At 35.7% G+C, this 16,902-nt stretch overlaps 3 protein-coding genes across 7 annotated transcripts; all 3 read left to right on the top strand.

Annotated features, from left to right (window-relative positions):
- LOC122410000 (odorant receptor 9a-like) lies at nt 1-4,053 on the top strand. Of its 4 annotated transcripts, none has more exons than XR_006260830.1 (10): nt 1-101; nt 289-461; nt 1,760-1,879; nt 1,971-2,088; nt 2,311-2,575; nt 2,664-2,774; nt 2,861-2,951; nt 3,203-3,253; nt 3,589-3,721; nt 3,807-4,053. XR_006260830.1 is itself a non-coding variant. In XM_043417962.1 (10 exons), exons 2-10 carry the CDS (start codon nt 315-317, stop codon nt 3,855-3,857), a joined length of 1,173 nt encoding a protein of 390 aa, XP_043273897.1. In that variant the 5' UTR covers nt 1-101; nt 289-314; the 3' UTR covers nt 3,858-4,053. The 4 variants fall into 4 exon arrangements, 3 of the variants coding, with proteins under 3 accessions (XP_043273897.1, XP_043273899.1, XP_043273898.1); XM_043417962.1 differs by having other exon boundaries at nt 3,117-3,253; XM_043417963.1 differs by having other exon boundaries at nt 57-461; nt 3,117-3,253.
- Nucleotides 4,054-4,489: 436 nt separating this feature from the next.
- LOC122409678 (uncharacterized) lies at nt 4,490-16,432 on the top strand. The gene is made up of 21 exons (XM_043417406.1): nt 4,490-4,671; nt 4,856-4,975; nt 5,036-5,153; nt 5,208-5,472; nt 5,568-5,690; nt 5,787-5,877; nt 5,973-6,109; nt 6,434-6,683; nt 7,326-7,398; nt 10,527-10,791; nt 10,900-11,004; nt 11,788-11,924; nt 13,001-13,146; nt 13,398-13,517; nt 14,204-14,321; nt 14,445-14,709; nt 14,791-14,919; nt 15,562-15,652; nt 15,732-15,868; nt 15,955-16,087; nt 16,171-16,432. Exons 1-21 carry the CDS (start codon nt 4,528-4,530, stop codon nt 16,219-16,221), a joined length of 3,018 nt encoding a protein of 1,005 aa, XP_043273341.1. The 5' UTR covers nt 4,490-4,527; the 3' UTR covers nt 16,222-16,432.
- Nucleotides 9,595-12,948, top strand: LOC122410004 (odorant receptor 9a-like). 2 transcript variants are annotated; one of them, XM_043417971.1, is made up of 6 exons: nt 9,595-9,738; nt 9,984-10,103; nt 10,321-10,438; nt 10,527-10,791; nt 10,876-11,004; nt 11,395-11,615. In XM_043417971.1, exons 1-6 carry the CDS (start codon nt 9,595-9,597, stop codon nt 11,525-11,527), a joined length of 909 nt encoding a protein of 302 aa, XP_043273906.1. In that variant the 3' UTR covers nt 11,528-11,615. The 2 variants fall into 2 exon arrangements, with proteins under 2 accessions (XP_043273906.1, XP_043273905.1); XM_043417970.1 differs by lacking the exons at nt 9,595-9,738; nt 9,984-10,103; nt 10,321-10,438 and adding exons at nt 11,788-11,920; nt 12,014-12,948 and having other exon boundaries at nt 10,551-11,004; nt 11,395-11,485; nt 11,570-11,706.
- Nucleotides 16,433-16,902: the final 470 nt, after the last annotated feature.

Genomic DNA, 16,902 nt, shown 5'->3' on the forward strand with positions numbered 1-16,902 from the left:
TGCGAATAACAGTCTTGGGAAGATACGAGAAGAAGAATCCACGCACGACAATAACAAGTCATTTTTAAAAAAACGCTCACATTGTTTACATTTCTGAATAGGTGGCTGGAACGTTAAATAATTTAAAAAAAATTCTCACGATGCTTTTGTCAAATTTATCGTAGATCGCATTTTTATTTTTGTTTTGCCTGTACGGATTGACTTTGTAAATGCGTTCGCTATCAATGTAAAGTCAACAAAATTTGATACGACGCTAACCCTTTTTGGTGTAAAATGTACTGTATATAGTTAAAGGATCTTCGTAGTTGCGGAATATGACGAGCTTTTTCGACCATCCGTATTATAAATGGAATAAAGTATCTTTGATGAGCATCGGCACTTGGCCGGAACAATCGCTCTTTGTGACGTGTTTCATGTCAACTTTTGTATGTGCCAATCTGTTGAGCATGTTCATACCTGAGGTACACATGGATATGATTTACAATATTTCATCATAATAATATCGACGTTTAACGATATTTTGTGAAGAATCTTTCAATATGCCAAAACCATTCGATAAGAGAAGTTTTTAAGTGATTTTGTGGAAATTTAAAAATCTCGGTTCCAACAATAGGCCAGGAGGCAGGGGTTTAGATTCTGTTTAAATCGGGACAGAAAAATCACAACGAGAATCAGTTTATTTTATGCCTCTCTTGAACATACTTATTTTTACTCCTCCTTCACCCACCGGAACAGCCGTAATTTTGGTAAAATACACATCGTTCATGATAAAATCCGGATGAGAAAATCAAGCATTGTAGTGAGCGAAGCGGAGAATAATACGGGATAGCGTCATTAGTAAGTGAATTTGACAAGAAGCGTGATTATGATTGGCTGTAACTCTGAAAATATTAATCCTAAAGAAAAATGTATAAAACCTTTTCGATAGAAAATTTTATTATCTGCAATTTTGATATTGACATTTTTAGCCGTAAAACCACTCAAAACACAGGTATTGGGCGAGAATCGTTTTTTTTTTAAGTAAAACTTCTATAGGCGCGCTGGGTTTGGGGGATAAACTGGTGAAAATCTTGTTACGGAAGTGTCTAACGGAAGTGCTACGAAAAGTGCGAATGCGCATGAGCATGTACATTTTCGTTCTCTCTCACGTTCATTGCCATGGGCTCGTGTGTACTTTTGAAAAGCAATGACCATTATGCATAATTCAGACCCTCCAGCACAAATTAATTCCATAATTGGTGGAATGACCCATACATATGTACGTTGCGAAAAAAGTTTTACTTCAGTTGTGGGGTCTAAAGCACACTCACTTTTTTTATAGTTATTTTACCAAAATCGCGGCTGTTCCTGTGATGGAGGAGGTGAAAAACTTGGTATGTTCAAAAGAGGCATAAAATGAACTCATTCCAGCTGTAATTTTTTTCCCGATTTAAGTCAAAATTGACGCTGCTCCAACGGTCTGAAGCCTGGCCCACAAAGCTTTGAGGCTTTCGCATTGATGCCGATTCGCATCATCGTAGCTAAATATCGAAGTTCCGATTGAGGAGCTCCTGCATCGGAGCTTCTTAATTTTACTCAAACCTAACATGGCATCCATCCGGAAGTCTCAAACTAGGTCTTGACTTTTTTTTCAACTCGATGATGATTCGATGATTATCAAGTATTTCGAAAAAAACGTTCTTCGCGAGCAACATAATATATTTATACTCCATCACGGCCTTATGTCAATATCATAGTAATAAATGTTACCACTGGAAAGGGACTATATCTGAAGAATAAGTGGCCAGATACGGATGCCTTTCTCGACTGGTTAGCGCCATTTTGCATTCTAACGATGGCAGTCATACAATTATTAAATGGCAGTTTCCAACGTAAAAAGGTTAGAAATAAACAAAAACGATGATGATTTTCATAACTACTTGACGCAATCATAATTGAAAAAATGAAATATTCCAACTAATGGATTCCAGTTTAGTACGATTCTGAAGCATATATCTTCGGACTGGAAGCGTTTTGGTGATTCACCCAACGCAGAAATACTTCATAAGTATGCTGCTCGCGGACGCTGGATTACAAAAGCATATATCAGTGAGAGAAGAAGGGTTGTTGAAAGCAAACTGCCTCATATTTTTCAGTTTCAATCAATTTTATTTATTTTTGACCCACACATCTATTAACTAACAAATCAACCATGAACAAGTCAAATGATTGGTTCAACAAAAGAAATAATGTGGATAATTGGATCTTACATGCATCGCATTGACTTAAAGCAAATAAGGGTCCAAAACTTTTTTTCTAACATACTTACAGGTTGGATGTATTCCGCGTGTACGTGTTATCTTATGATGCCCTTTTTGACACCAAAGATCGTTGAATTTTTTGTTCCTTCAAACGAATCGGAGGGGAAAATTTACCTTTTCAACTCTTATTATGGTGTAAACTCTGATGATTATTACTTTTTCATATTCGGCCACATGTTTTGGGGGTCATGGGTGCCGATTATAGTAATGATATCGAGTGACGCAATGTTCTTCGTATTCGTGGAACATGCTTGTGCTCTCTTTAAAATTGTCGAGTTCGTAAAAATCGACTATATTAAAAATCGCAAAATTCGTGTCTTATGAACACTTGATAAACATTCTATCTGCTCTTTCATTCATCAGGACTAATTTGAAATCGACATGCAACCATTATGATGCCACTGAGCGATGTGGAAATAGCAGTAGCTTTCAGATAATTTGTCACTGCATAGACCTTCACCAAAACGCAATAATGTTCGTTGTTGATGATATTTCATAAATACGGACTCCTACTCAAAACTTTTCAATAAAATACCAATTTTTCTCTATCCGTATTACAGTTTTACTAGCCTCATCGATTCTGCTTACAATCTCTCTCTGTTAGGGGTGTTAGGGGCCTCCCTACTAGCGTTGAGCGTCACAGGACTACAGGTATTCGATTTTTTTGGGATTACGAAGCAATTAGATACTGTGATAAAACGGAGTTATTGTTTTCCAAAATTTTCAACTCGTTTTTGTCGCACTGAAATAATCTCTCGTGTATTTCAAATTCTTTCGCTCGTTGTTAAGAGGATTCTGTTATATTGTGCATTTTAGGTATTGATGCATCTCCACGACCCTGGACAGCTTATTAGATTTGGAAGTTTCTCACTCGCTCAGATATTTCATTTGTATTTAAATAGTGTACCTGGTCAAAAAATAATGGATCACAGCACATCAATTTTCGATTATGCGTGAGTAGAAAAAAGCTTATAAACATAAGTAAGTATTATGTCAAATTCGATTTTCAATATCCCTAATCACTCACTTAGGGTTTAAACGACCCCATTTGTTTTGTGTAGTTTTACCGTTTTCCAGCAAGCGACACTATATAACATTGTGCAACACCGTGCAACAATGTCGTATGGTGCCCGTGGTATTTCTCTGTTGTTGGAACGCATTGTCTAACACAGTGTTGCTGTTACTGGAAAACTTACTGGAAAACTTTCTTACTGGAAAACTTTCCTGAAGAAGTGTGAGTGATTAGGAATATTTGTGTTGGAATGATAATTTTTTATTGCTCTTACAGATACTCAGTGAATTGGTATGCACTAACACCAAGAGCGCGAAAGTTATTAATTTTAATTATGGTTAGAAGTCTGAGACCATGTCAAATCAGCGCCGGAAAAATCTACTTGCTTACAATGGAAAACTATAGCGCGGTATGACGGAAAAATGAACTAATTTGTTGTTTCGAAAAGTAAACCATTTTGATTGTTATTTTTCTTATTTTTTTTCTCTTTCAAGATGATGCAAACGTCCATGTCATTCTTCACTGTCCTCTCTTCAATGCGTTAGTTTCTTGCTCTTGTGTGAAAAAATAAATGTTTTATTAACTTATGTCCACGTAATTGGCATGTTCAAATTGTACCGTTATGTTGTATTCATCCATACACACTGAAAACTGTCACAATGTTATTTTGTCAATTTATCAAATAATTTGCAGATTTTGTAAACATGATAACATCTTAGTTTTGCAATACGTTACTTCACTTTCACAATTTTGTTTTACATCATTTCCATGATTAAGAAAAAGATGCTTCGCCTCGAAATTGTATTTTATTCGATTCTCGTTCCAATCCTGAGTCGTACCTTCGAGCTCCTTACAAGTTTTCTGTCTCCGCTTCCTCGTAATTATATCAGTACAATAGATGGTTTTAAAACGACATGTTGGCATGAACTGACACTAAATAGCATGAAGCAGGGAAACAATCAAAGAACTCAATTTCATCAATTTCAACGGAGGGTGTACTCTTACGCTCGAATCGATTCCGTTTGAAGTGATATAACACCAGTCATAATAAATCAGGTTGTATGGAACGCGAGATAGACTTTCAGTGTCAAAGGAATATTAAATTAGAGGCAATCACGCGATGTATGAGGATTGGAGGACGTTGACCAAAACTGGCCCTTCTTCCGATAACTTGAAAGACCTCGCAGTTCTCTTCGGAACTTCGTCAAACGAAGAATGGATTTTTTTGACAATCGTTATTACAGAATGAACAAGTTGCTTATGACGTCCATTGGACAGTGGCCTTATCAATCTCTAAAGCAACGACAAATCCTGTGGGTATTGGTGCACCTGGCTATCGGAACTGTATGTCTCGTCCAGGTAATAAGAATATTAAAATTGTACAATTTGAATTTTCGAACTTTTCGTAATGGACGAAATCACTCAATCTAAGAGAAATAGTGCCCGACACTACAACTGGACTGAATTGAATCTTTGAAAAAAAATATTCGAACGTTCCTGATTTAATAAATAAATCGAGAGGTTCTTTTTGTTTTTCTCATAGGGATTGAAGCTTCTTCAATATTGGGGGAACATTGATATGATGGTTGAGTGTATGGTTCCTATGGGTGTTCAAATCGTTGCGTGCCTCAAATCGTCCAATTGTATCTTCAATCGCGTTAAGGTATTCCACAGCAATGAATCATAGTTGTAGACTGATGATTTATTGGCCGGTTAATCGTAGATGGGACAACTTTTGGAGCTAATGAAAAAGGACTGGGCCGGGGTCGAAAATGAAGCAGAATTGAGTATTCTTAAGAATTACGCTCATACAGGATTTTTATTGGGTTTCAGTTACGTAGGTGAGCTGTTGGCTCAATAAATAGTTTCATGTAATATTTGAGCTGCTGATATAGTTTGTGTTTTCGGTTCTCTGGCGATTTATCTAATCGTACCTCTGACACCACAAATCTTTGACATCATTTTGCCACTGAACGAGTCACGTCCACGACAGTTTTTATATGAGGTTGAGTACATAATTATCGACGAGGAAGACCATTACGTATCGATCATGATCCACAATTACGTCGGATCGATTATTACGATTTTGGTGGTTGTCAGTGTTGACGCGATGCTTCTCGCCTATGTCCATCACATATGTGGAATGTTTTCAATATTAGGGTACTCATTCGTCATAATCTGTCCATGTTTTTGTGAATTTTTAGAAATTTTACAACCGTCTAATTTAAAAGGAAATATTTTATTCTCGCCCGCAGATATCGATTGGAAAACATTATCAAAGACACGAATATAGACGAAAACAGAGCTCGGGATATCGGGAATGAAAAAATTTATATGCGCATTGCTCATTGTGTCGAATTTCACGGACAAGTTCTTGAGTTAATATATATATATATATATATATTAAATACAGAATCTCAATTAGCTTGAAAAAACAGCAGGATAGTGAGGTTTCATCTGATTTCTATTTAAAGATACACTCGTCTCATTGAAACATCGTACTCGACGTCATTTCTTTTCCAAATGGCAGCCAGTATGTTAATGATTAGTGCAACGGGACTGCAGGTATGGGAATTCGTCTGATCGATGATTATAATTAGAGTGTTTAGTAATTGGTAACTTTTATTGTAAATTTTTTTTTGATAACTCATTTGAAATAGGTCGTTTCGCATCTGGGAGACTACGAGCAAGTTTTCAGACACGGGCAGTTCATAATGGGTCAATTGTTTCATCTTTTCGTCAACAGTTGGCCAAGCCAAATGCTCACCGATCATACGTTCCGTTTCAGGGAATCCGTGTACGTTCAATTGCATTCATAAACTGGCTAAGATTAGTTTGGAGAAATTAAAAAGCACGGCTTGGTTAAACGAACCTCATAGTTAAGTATATACATGAGGATTGACAGCGCTGTTAAAAATAATCTTTCGAATCAGAGTCATAGTACAGCTAATTTTCTATAGTGAGAAAAAATCGGGAAAGAACATGTTTTTTTCTTTACGAATTCTTAGTTAGCAACGGAAGCGACATATTTTTTTGAGCAGTAGAGAAATTTGAGTTACGCAAAATTAGTATGAACTCTGAAGAAAAAAATTTCAACAACAACGATTACAATGGTTTGTAGGTATTTCGCCAAATGGTATCGTTTCCCGTTGCGCGGGAGGCATCTTTTGAGACTTGCATTGCTGAGGAGTCTCAAACCTTGCCAAATGACAGCTGGAAATCTATACGTCATGTCGATGGAAAGTTTTGGAACGGTCAGACGTTTTTTTATTATTAATTATTTTCACTTTTCGAAGTTTCATGCCCATATCGATGTTTACGAACTCGTCTCAGGTCTCAGCCGACTGTTTTCTCCTTTCCCTAACTTCCATGCATGACAGTCCTGTGTCTTACCTCAAAACTATGGTGCAACAACCATTTATTCCTAGTGCATTGTCATACTGAATCCGCGTTCTTACAATGGCTGAGGAAAACTGCGTATTAGCCAGCCCATCGTCATACAAGTTCTAGCCTCATTACAGGCATTTAAAAAATCTGGAGATCAAATTATCCTTTTATTCGAATCTCCAATTTTCCAGTATTTTAAAGCTAATTTGAATAATTGAGGAAGTTAAAACTATGTGCTTCTTCCGACCGTTAAATTGCTCTCTTTTTTATTTTGAATAATATACATTATTGGTTGAAGGTTGTGCAACGGTCGATGTCGTACTTCACCGTTTTGGTGTCTCTGCGATGAATCTTTCAAAACGCTGGTTTATACGTAACGTACTCTTGAGGGAGCACTTCCGTGGAAAATGAAAACTTCCTAGACAGATTACTTTTACACTCGGATACGTCGAGAAACGATAGAGATGCTGAATGTCACAAGGAAATTTGTCAAAAATATATGAATTTAGAATGCCTTACATTAGTGGAGCATGGAAGTTTGATTTAACTATATTGTCACCAAATGATACAGCACAATTGATGGAAATTTATTCCCACTATTTTTGGCCACTCAAAACATTTTTCAGGGTTTCAGTCACGCATCATTCGCCGCGGAGAAAACAACGTCCTCGTTGAATCATCGATCGTTTATAATAACAAGTATGCACAATTTATGAATTATTCATTTCAATAACCGTTCTTACAAATACAGTGGTTAAACTACGACAATTATATCAACCGTATTGCTGTTCCTTTGGCTCGATCTTGCAGAATGTCAAAAAGGTAAAATATTTCCAACTGAAAATTATTATTACTATATTCGCGTTACCGTACATTCCACTGAAATTTTTTTCCTGCACTAGGAAAACAAACATTCGAATTGTCTTCTACTCAACTAACAGTGACCTGAAATCCATTTTTCTATCTGGTAGCTCGAACCGGGTTTCATAAACCAAATTAAATATTTTTAGAAAATTTTGATGGAAAATGTTTTCAAATTGTTATTTTTTCGGTTGGTATAGAATTTGTGTTCTTCACACTTCACTATCTGACTGCACTGTTTCAGCGTAGCTGACACAAATTTGTTCGCGTGGCGGATTAACTGAATGATTGAAAACCCAAGTATGCTAATTTCGATTAGTACACGGTGATGGTTGAAATAAAAAAAAAAGACTTAATAAAAAATTAGAAAAACAAATTAATGAAAAATGATAAACACGTTCGGGAAATTAAAATATCCTTACTGCCCTTACCTTTTTAAATTATAAAAATAACACTGTAGAGCGAATTTTTTAATTTCACCAAATAAATTGACACTTTTTCGAGTGAAATACAATAGATAATGAACCTTTGTACTTGTGGGCAACTTCACAACGGCTGACATATTTTTTACAATGTAGATCAGGTGTTGCCTGCCTCACGGTTAGGCTGCGACTGGCTTCGAGTTAGCGAACCAGGCCTGCAAACTTTATCCGATCGATATTTCTTGCTCATAAGGATTTGCACTTTCGCATACATATTATAGTCCTTTCATACATGACCCTCATACAAAGTTCACTTCGCGTGTGCCGTGTATAGCTACTGCGATGAGTCAAAAACGGAGACACTGTTTGAAGTTCTGATGAAAGAATATGCTGTATAAAAAAGTGAAAATAATAAAATTCTTGTGACTTTCTTTATGTTCGCTACTGAAGTACGAGACGGTTCGATTCCACAAAGAATGGAGGGGACAAAGGATTTCACATCTGTAATATGTGAAAAAAAAGTGATCGATGGATATTCAATTTTTACTTGAAGATATATTTAATAGGATACCCTTAATAGGATAATGGAGAAGGAAAAAAATCACAAATTTTTGAAAAACGATACCACGTTTTGCCCTCACCTAGAAATTGTGTTCTTCCCAAATAATAAAAAATCACGTCCCGAATTATACTTTTCGTGGTTGTTTAAGGTAGAGAACAGACGAGGTCTCTTAAACTTCTCAGAAGTGAAATATTTCTTTACGCACTTCGTTTTTCCCCGGTCTTACACACAATGCATGACTTGCAGCGAGCTTAGTGAAGGGAAAACTGCTTATATATTGTAAGGCGCGTGTGAAGTAGAAATTATACTTCCCCCTCTCTTTCGAGATTTTCTCTCTTACTTTCTCAACAAGTAGTAAGTCGCGATCTCATGTTATCTTAGAACTTATATCAGTCAACGTTAGGATGGTATTTGCACGTAATCATTTGCACTTAAATATTTTATCAATATTCGATATTTTACTTCAACATTTGACTCAATACTGTTGACCAAGCTCTGGTGAAAAAATCCTGGGTTGGCCCGGAGGAACTAAATTTGGTACCAACCATTTCTTACCCATTGCGCATGATCAGCCAAATTATTAAATTTATTGAGAATGCAATGTTCGTTTGAGTCAAATTAAGTCTGTTTGTGGATGCTCTTGGCTATTTTCGAACTTGATTGCATACACGACGTGAAGAAACTAATTTTTCTATCAAATTATTCACAGCGTGAATCATGAGTCTCAAATTTTTGAGACACGCGTATCATTGTTACGTTCAAAGTAAAATTTCGTTTGGTAGTATTAAATATGTATAATGTTCCTTGTATATGTAATATTGAAGGGGAATAATAAACTCATCGGGTATATTACGTTCGATTTTTCGTCTGCCACGACCGCGTGTCATCATGATACTTTGCTTTCATAATTTTTACACGAGACATTATTATTCTGTTTGTAATGAAACTGAGGGAATGAATAATGAAGCCAGAACTGGAAATGGTGTTAGGTTAAATTACGTATAGCGAAAGAACGGCGTTTATCAGTGAAGTCGCGATTCTGCTCCCGACATGGATATACCCTATAGGCTTTATTATCGAATTAATAAAATTCTTCTCATATGCCTCGGACAATGGCCCTTTCAGAAACTTTTTCACAAATATCTATGTAGAATAGGCTACATTTGTGCTGTGATGAGCATAACTGTACCATTGGTGGGAATTTTCTTGATTCATTATGAGATAAATAATTAGCTTCTTCGACGTTTTGCCACTAAATTATTGTTTAAATATATGCATGATGGAGCATTTCTTTGTGCGGATAAAAATTGGTTGCAAGATTTTTTTTCTAAGATTATCAGATTTCTGATAAGCAGTATGAAATTCGACTTGAGCTTGCGATTAGAAACCTATAAGATCTAATGAAATCTCGGATTGACTTTATAAATTGTGTTGAATAGATTCTCCGGATGTTGGAAGTTTGGGGTGAGATAGATTTGGTAGTAGAATGTATATCGATTTTCGCTTCTCAGGCTGGGACCTTTTTTAAATTTCTGAACTATATTTTCAATGGAACAAAGGTAATTTTGAAAGAACCTTGTGAACGTCCGACTAAATTTGACAGATTAAACTTGTGATAAAATCGTTTTTCTTTTTCGTTGATCTGAGAGCCTTAAATTCGGAAAAGATTTTTCATACATCGCGGAAGAACAATTTTGTTCAGCCTGGACTTTGGACGCGCGATTCGACATGATATTTACTAGGATATAGTTCCGAAAAGCAATCATTTTTGTGCAGATAAAAAATCTTTTTTTTCGAATGCAAACTGATTGGCAATCGGATATTTTGCAACCACATCTAGAGATACTGAAAAAATATGCAATGGAGGGAAAAAAATTAACCCAAATTTACGGTGGTGCGCTGATTTATGAGTACCTATAGCAAACAGTAGTGGCATTATTTTTCATTGAATTCGTGGCATTTATTGTAAGTTTACCCTTCAGCTTGCATGTTCACAACATTGATAACGTTCATTCTTATGCCCGTGGTGCCCAAATTAATGGATGTGGTGAACCCCATCAATACTTCAAGGCCCTTAATTTATCCTCTCCCACTATCATACGGTTACATTAATGTGGATAAATATTATATTCCAATCATGATTCATGCTGATTGTGCTATTTTGATCGCAATCACTACGATCGTCGCAATGGACACTACTTATACCGTGTATGTTCAACACGCTTGTGGACTATTCGCAGCTTTGGGGTATAAACCGATTTCAATATTGTATAATGCAAAAACCAAGAACCGATATACAAACATGATTTCACATGTGATATCTGTGATCAGAGACCGACTACAAAAATTAATCAGGTCCAATGAAAAGAAATTCGTTGATACGAATAATACGAGAAAAATGGATAGAGCTACGTACCAGGCGGTCGTCGATTGCATAGAAATGCATCAGGGAGCCATCCGGTTGGTACTGATGAACTTCGTATTTGCACTTGTTGTCTACGTTTATCAGATTTTATGATTTAAAATATATATTTTTTTTATCATGTCCATAGAAAAGGGACAGACAATTTAATTATTCAATGATGTATTCTTCGTCAATATTTTCCTTGAGATCACTATTATTTTTGTACACGAAAAATTGGATAAAAAGTCGATAAATAAATTGTGGAAGAATCGAGATAGTGATACCTAAAATTGAGATCATTTTTTCAGGGGATTTTTTTCATGAAAATCTAAAAAAATAAATTCAATATATCCATTGAATCACACTTATAATAATCGAGAGAAAAATGAATTTGGAATTATTAATACCATTGTTTTTTGCTTTATTACATAACACTGCTACAAAAGTTTCGCCAATGCAATCGAATCGACTCACACAATTGTTTTGCTCCTCGTGATTGGTGTAAGCGTTGTATCCTTGAGCGTATCAGGATATCAGGTTTGTCCTCATTTTTTAAAGGCGTATAAAAGAAAAATTTGAGAATTTTTTTTTCTCTTCTTTAATATTATTCACTGGAAATAGGTGATCATGAATTTCAACAAGCCCAGCGAAGCTTTCAGATTCGCAATCTTCGTATTAGCCCAATTTTTTCACTTGTTCTACCTCAGTTGGCCCGGACAAAAATTGATTGATCATAGCCAGCGAATACACGATTTAGTGTGGGTATCACGTGATTCAAAATGATATAAATTCAATGTATTTCGATAGAATTGTAGTATTATAAATATTCGAAAAAACAGATACGAAGCGCAGTGGTACGAGACCACTCCTCGTTCACAAAAACTAATACTTCTAATGATGATGAGAAGCATCGAGCCCTGCAAATTAACTGCTGGAAAATTTTTCGAGATGTCCTTCACCAGCTTCAGCCTGGTGTGTATACTTAATTAAAGTATTGATGACTCGTTGATCATTATTTACAGCATTTTCCAAAGAAAAATAATTTCGTGAATGTCTGTCCCACAGATTATGAGGACGTCGATGTCATACTTTACTGTGCTCACCTCCTTCACATGAATAAATAGCTGAGAATCGTTATCGATGTGACTGGGCTCTGTTAATCTGGAAAAAAATCTTTCAATAGTAGCAAATATAATATGGGGTGGAGAGTGGGGAGTGGGAACAATAAAAAAATGACATTCCGTGAGTATGCTTAAGATGTAACGAATATAACACATTTGCAATAATTCTATGAGCCAAACTAAAATCAACTTTCGGAAAAAATGAACATGGCACATTCACGTGGATTTTTTTCCTTTTGGAATGCTCACACGCGATCAATGAAATATTCAGTGATGATGACGCACTGTTGCACTTTACTTCAAAATAATATTAAAAAAAAACTCTTCCATGATTCGGAGCTCGCCCATCGTGGACAACCACGCCTGCGGCTGTGTTTGTGTCTTGCAGCTCCTCGTGGAAATAGTGAAATTCCTACCTGAGCTCGCTGGCTCATTGCTGGCTCACACAGCAGAAGATTTCTCTCTGCTCTCTGTATATTATTCGGTTCATTTCGTCATCAGAATTAAATCAATATCTTCCGACGTTTTTTTTTATGTTTGAGTAGCTTTTGCTAATATACCATTTTGAGGAGTTAATTGTTTTTGGATACAATTTTTATTTATGTGTTTATGAAAAAAATTATCACAACTCCGAAACTTAGTATGCACACACGATTAATAAAATTATTTCTTAAAAGCCATTTTCATTATGCACCCTATTCTAATGGGGAAGTATCACTGCTGCGCGCGTTTGAAGTGCGAGTTCGTTTGATAATATTGATTCTATTTCTCCTCAATATAATATTCCGGGACTTGTGAATCTTAATGAGAATTATTCTGTTTGTAACGAGACACCAAGAGAATCGATAATGAAGACGAAAGTTGAAAGAACCTTCATAAATTATGGTGCGAGAAAACGCTGTTTGTCAGTGAAATTGCAATTCGAGTTGAGGCATGGATGTGTCCGATAATCTGTATTTTCAAATTAATAAAATTCTTCTCATCTATCTCGGGCAATGGCCCTTTCAAAAAACTTCCCACAAGTATTTATACAGAATGATTTACGTTTGTGTAATGACGACCGGTGCAGTGTCATTGGTACGAATATTATTTGAGCATTGAATAAATCTATAAACTCTTCTTTGAAATTTTACCAATTAATATTATTTCAAGCGATAACGAAAAAATATATTTTTTTCATGAATATGAACGGATGAATATATTTTCTAACTGTATGAATTTCTCGATACCTCTAATTCAAAAATTAAAATATCTTATTCTTGAAATCTGATGTAAAAATGCGAATCGAATATAATCCTTTGTATAAGCCTATTAATTTTGATAATTAGAGTCTCTACATGATTGATGGATGGGGCGATTTGGATTCGGTCGTAGAGAGTACATCTTTTTGCATCTCTGAAGCTGCAATCGTGGTGAAATTTTTTAACTATATTTTGAAAGAGGAACAGGTAATATTAGTCGATTACGATGCATAATTCTTTTTCCACAAAATTCTTTAACAAATGTGATATGGAGATGGGGGACGATCATATTGATTGTGGCATACATGGTAATATTTCTCGGAGTTGAGAAATCAATGAATGTCACACATACCCTGTTAAAGGAGAAAGCCTCATATGTGAAAAGAACCGTTGCTGAATTATAACGTTTGGGTACTGTTTCATGTGCGCTAGCATCAAAAACGTTTCAAACTTTCAATGTTCAAGACTGACCGTATTTTATTTTTCTATTTTTTACGGAGCGATAATGTTTTTCAGAGCTGTTTTCGATGACTTTTAAAATTTATTTTTTTAATAATTAAACAATTACAGTATTTCAGAGAATACTGCAAGCTGACGTATTTTTTTTTCTTCTGATCGTGACCTCTTTGAATTCTGTAGCTTAACGCACTGAAAAGATATGAATCGTTTATTTTTTAATTGCAATCAAAAAATGTTGCATTTTTTCGGACACATTTTTTCATTTGTTTTTTATTCAGTGACAATTTATATAACAAGACGTGGTCCTCCCCTCACTGATTAGCATGATGTAGATTCTCCACAGCCGATGAAAAAAATGCATTTTGGAAAAGTTACAGTTCTTACTACTAGTGGTGACCCAAAATTAGTTTCCAAATAAAAATGTCTTTTCGTAGATAAAAAGTCTAATATTCCGTATGCGAAGTGATTGGAAATCAGATATTCTTCAACCTCATCTAGAAGTATTGAGAAAATATGCGATGGAGGGGAAATCATTGACACGATTTTACAGTGGTGCGCCAATCAATAAGTAGTGAAAAATCCATTGTTATTATTTATCTTTCATTTTATCTTTCATTGATCGTGCAACAATTCGTTTTTTTTTTTTTTTTTTTTTTTTTTTTTTTTACTGTGCAGTCTACATGTACATGACTCTGACAACATTTATTCTTATGCCTTTGGAGCCCATATTAATGAACGTCTTGGCCCCGTTGAATGCATCAAGATCTCTAATTTACCCTCTCCCAATGGCATACGGTAACATAGACACAGAGAAATATTACATTCCGATTATGCTTCATGCTGATGTTTGTATGTTTCTTGGCATTACGACGGTCATCGCAATGGACACGATGTATACCGTGTTTGTTCAACACGCTTGTGGGTTATTCGCCTCTGTGGGGTAAAAATCGATTATATTGCAGCAAACTTCGAGAACAAGCATCTGCGTGTGCAAACGGTTTCATGTCTAATCTTTCGTTAGAGATCGACTACAGCAACTGATGGAATCAAATGAGAATGAGTTTGTTACCACCATGAGTAGTATAAAAATGGAAAACGCTATGTATCAAGCGGTGGCGGATTGCATCAAGATGCATCAAGGAGCCATAGAGTTGGTGACTCAATTATTGAAAATATTACTAGTTTTTTACAAGTATTTCGTTTATGAATGTTGTTCACTGGATTCACGATAGATTTTAGATGTTGATCGAAGTCGTGTCAATGGTGAATTAGATTTTTGAACACTCGAGATGATAAATCCGATGGATGATTCAATACGAAAGAAAAATCGAGATGAATCAATGCTATTCGCTTTTTCATTAAGGGGGTCACTCCGTGTGGCAGCCTGATTTTTGGGGTTTTTTCGCGATTTTCTTGCGGCGAGGAAAAAAAACATGGACTTTTGAAATTTGAAGGGTTTATTTATTGGTATTTCAATTTTATAATAGAATTTTTTAACTCTGATATCTTGGGTAGATTCGGTGTAAAACTACTCTACAGGAACCCATGTGTTTCTCCATGGTCTCCACGATTCCGAGGGATTGGTTTATCTGAGATCAAAAAACCAAAAAGCGTTTTGATGTGTAAAGCAGTGGCTATCGTCTGAACTAAAATCATACAGAAATATTAAACAATTAAAGAATTTCCGCGCTTGGAAACCCAAAATTTAAATTTTCAAAGAGGTTTTTATACGTTCAATAATAATCAAAACCACCTTTGTTTTGCTTTGTCACTCGCAACTCCACTCGGAAAGTTTTGCCGCTGCGGTTGAATCGGTTCATGCAAATGTAATGCTACCTGTGATTGGTTTAAGCGTTATTTCCGTAAGCATGGGAGGATACCAGGTTAGATCCAAGTTTTTCAAGTTGAAAGAAGGAAAAACTTTGAAACAATGATAAATTGAAATTCATTGACCGAAAACAGGTGGTCATGCATTTGGACCAGCCCGATGAGGCCACCCGATACACAGTTTACACACTCGCCAAATTCTTTCATGTATTCTACCTCAGTTGGCCAGGACAGAAATTGATTGATCACAGCGAACAACTACGGGATTTAGTGTGCGTATTTTGGTGATCAATAAAAATGCGGCACTGATCCAATTCGGTCGAGATAAAATTTCATTCTAATGAACATCTTTCAATAGATACGAGGCAAAATGGTACGAGATCAGTCCTCGTACGCGAAAATTATTACTTTTCATGATGATGAGAAGTATCGAACCTTGCAAATTAACAGCTGGAAAATTATATGACATGTCTTTTGCTAATTTCGGTTTGGTATGAATAATTTTTTATGAATGTTCATCGATTTTTTTTGCCTTCGAGAAAAAAAATAAATTCATGTCATAATTGTTTTGTAGGTTATGAGAACGTCGATGTCATATTTCACGGTACTCACTTCCTTTAGATGAATGACGGTATGAAAAAATTCTGTTATCTACCCAAGGAAGGTTGTTTCGTCATACAATGAAGAATTTTCAATGCAGTATCGGATGCGATTTCTTTGCAAAAACAGCAATGAAATTTCGTCAGCCAATAGTACCTCTGTAACAAAACTAAAAACTGTTAATTACTTTGTAGTGTAAAGATCGATAAATTTTCGTAGTCGAAGCGACAAGCAAATTATATGGAGAGTTCAACACTGAATTTTACTTTGAATCGTTCAGGAAAGACACGATTATTATACGGTTTTTGTTCACAACGATCGATCGTGCATAAGCGTTTTTTGCCCATGACAAAAAAATTTATTAGATTCATTAGACTCAAGTGATAATTCGTTGTCAGTAAATTTACTAATATTTTTGGAAGACATCGATTCGATGTAATCACACGCTGATGTAACTACTGAAAGACCAGCGGTCGAATATTCCGTTTCTGAAGCAATAGTAAGAACAGCAAGTCCTTTCTCGCGCTTGTAATGAAATCATGAGCGTTAGATGATCACTTTTTATGAATACAATAATACTTCGCTATGAAGTATGGCTGCTTGTTGATATTCGGCATGAAATGCATCCCAAAGACAGTCCACGCATACAGCGAACGGTAGCCCGTTCGTCGAGCACAAGCTCAGTCGAAGGTGAAAGTCTGTTTTT

The sequence above is a fragment of the Venturia canescens genome, chromosome 4 (assembly GCF_019457755.1).
Source record: "Venturia canescens isolate UGA chromosome 4, ASM1945775v1, whole genome shotgun sequence".
In the NCBI taxonomy this organism is placed as follows: domain Eukaryota; kingdom Metazoa; phylum Arthropoda; class Insecta; order Hymenoptera; family Ichneumonidae; genus Venturia; species Venturia canescens.

Coding starts and splice junctions, on each gene's coding strand:
- LOC122409678 (XM_043417406.1), top strand. CDS start 4,528: ATGGATTTTTTTGACAATCGTTATTACAGAATGAACAAGTTGCTTATG. Junction 7,399..10,526: donor TCGATCGTTTATAATAACAA/GTATGCACAATT, acceptor TTTACCCTTCAG/CTTGCATGTTCACAACATTG. Junction 13,147..13,397: donor CGACCGGTGCAGTGTCATTG/GTACGAATATTA, acceptor TTTGATAATTAG/AGTCTCTACATGATTGATGG.
- LOC122410004 (XM_043417971.1), top strand. CDS start 9,595: ATGGATATACCCTATAGGCTTTATTATCGAATTAATAAAATTCTTCTC. Junction 9,739..9,983: donor TGAGCATAACTGTACCATTG/GTGGGAATTTTC, acceptor TGTGTTGAATAG/ATTCTCCGGATGTTGGAAGT. Junction 10,439..10,526: donor ATTAACCCAAATTTACGGTG/GTGCGCTGATTT, acceptor TTTACCCTTCAG/CTTGCATGTTCACAACATTG.
- LOC122410000 (XM_043417962.1), top strand. CDS start 315: ATGACGAGCTTTTTCGACCATCCGTATTATAAATGGAATAAAGTATCT. Junction 1,880..1,970: donor GCAGTTTCCAACGTAAAAAG/GTTAGAAATAAA, acceptor AATGGATTCCAG/TTTAGTACGATTCTGAAGCA. Junction 2,576..2,663: donor GCTCTCTTTAAAATTGTCGA/GTTCGTAAAAAT, acceptor TTCATTCATCAG/GACTAATTTGAAATCGACAT.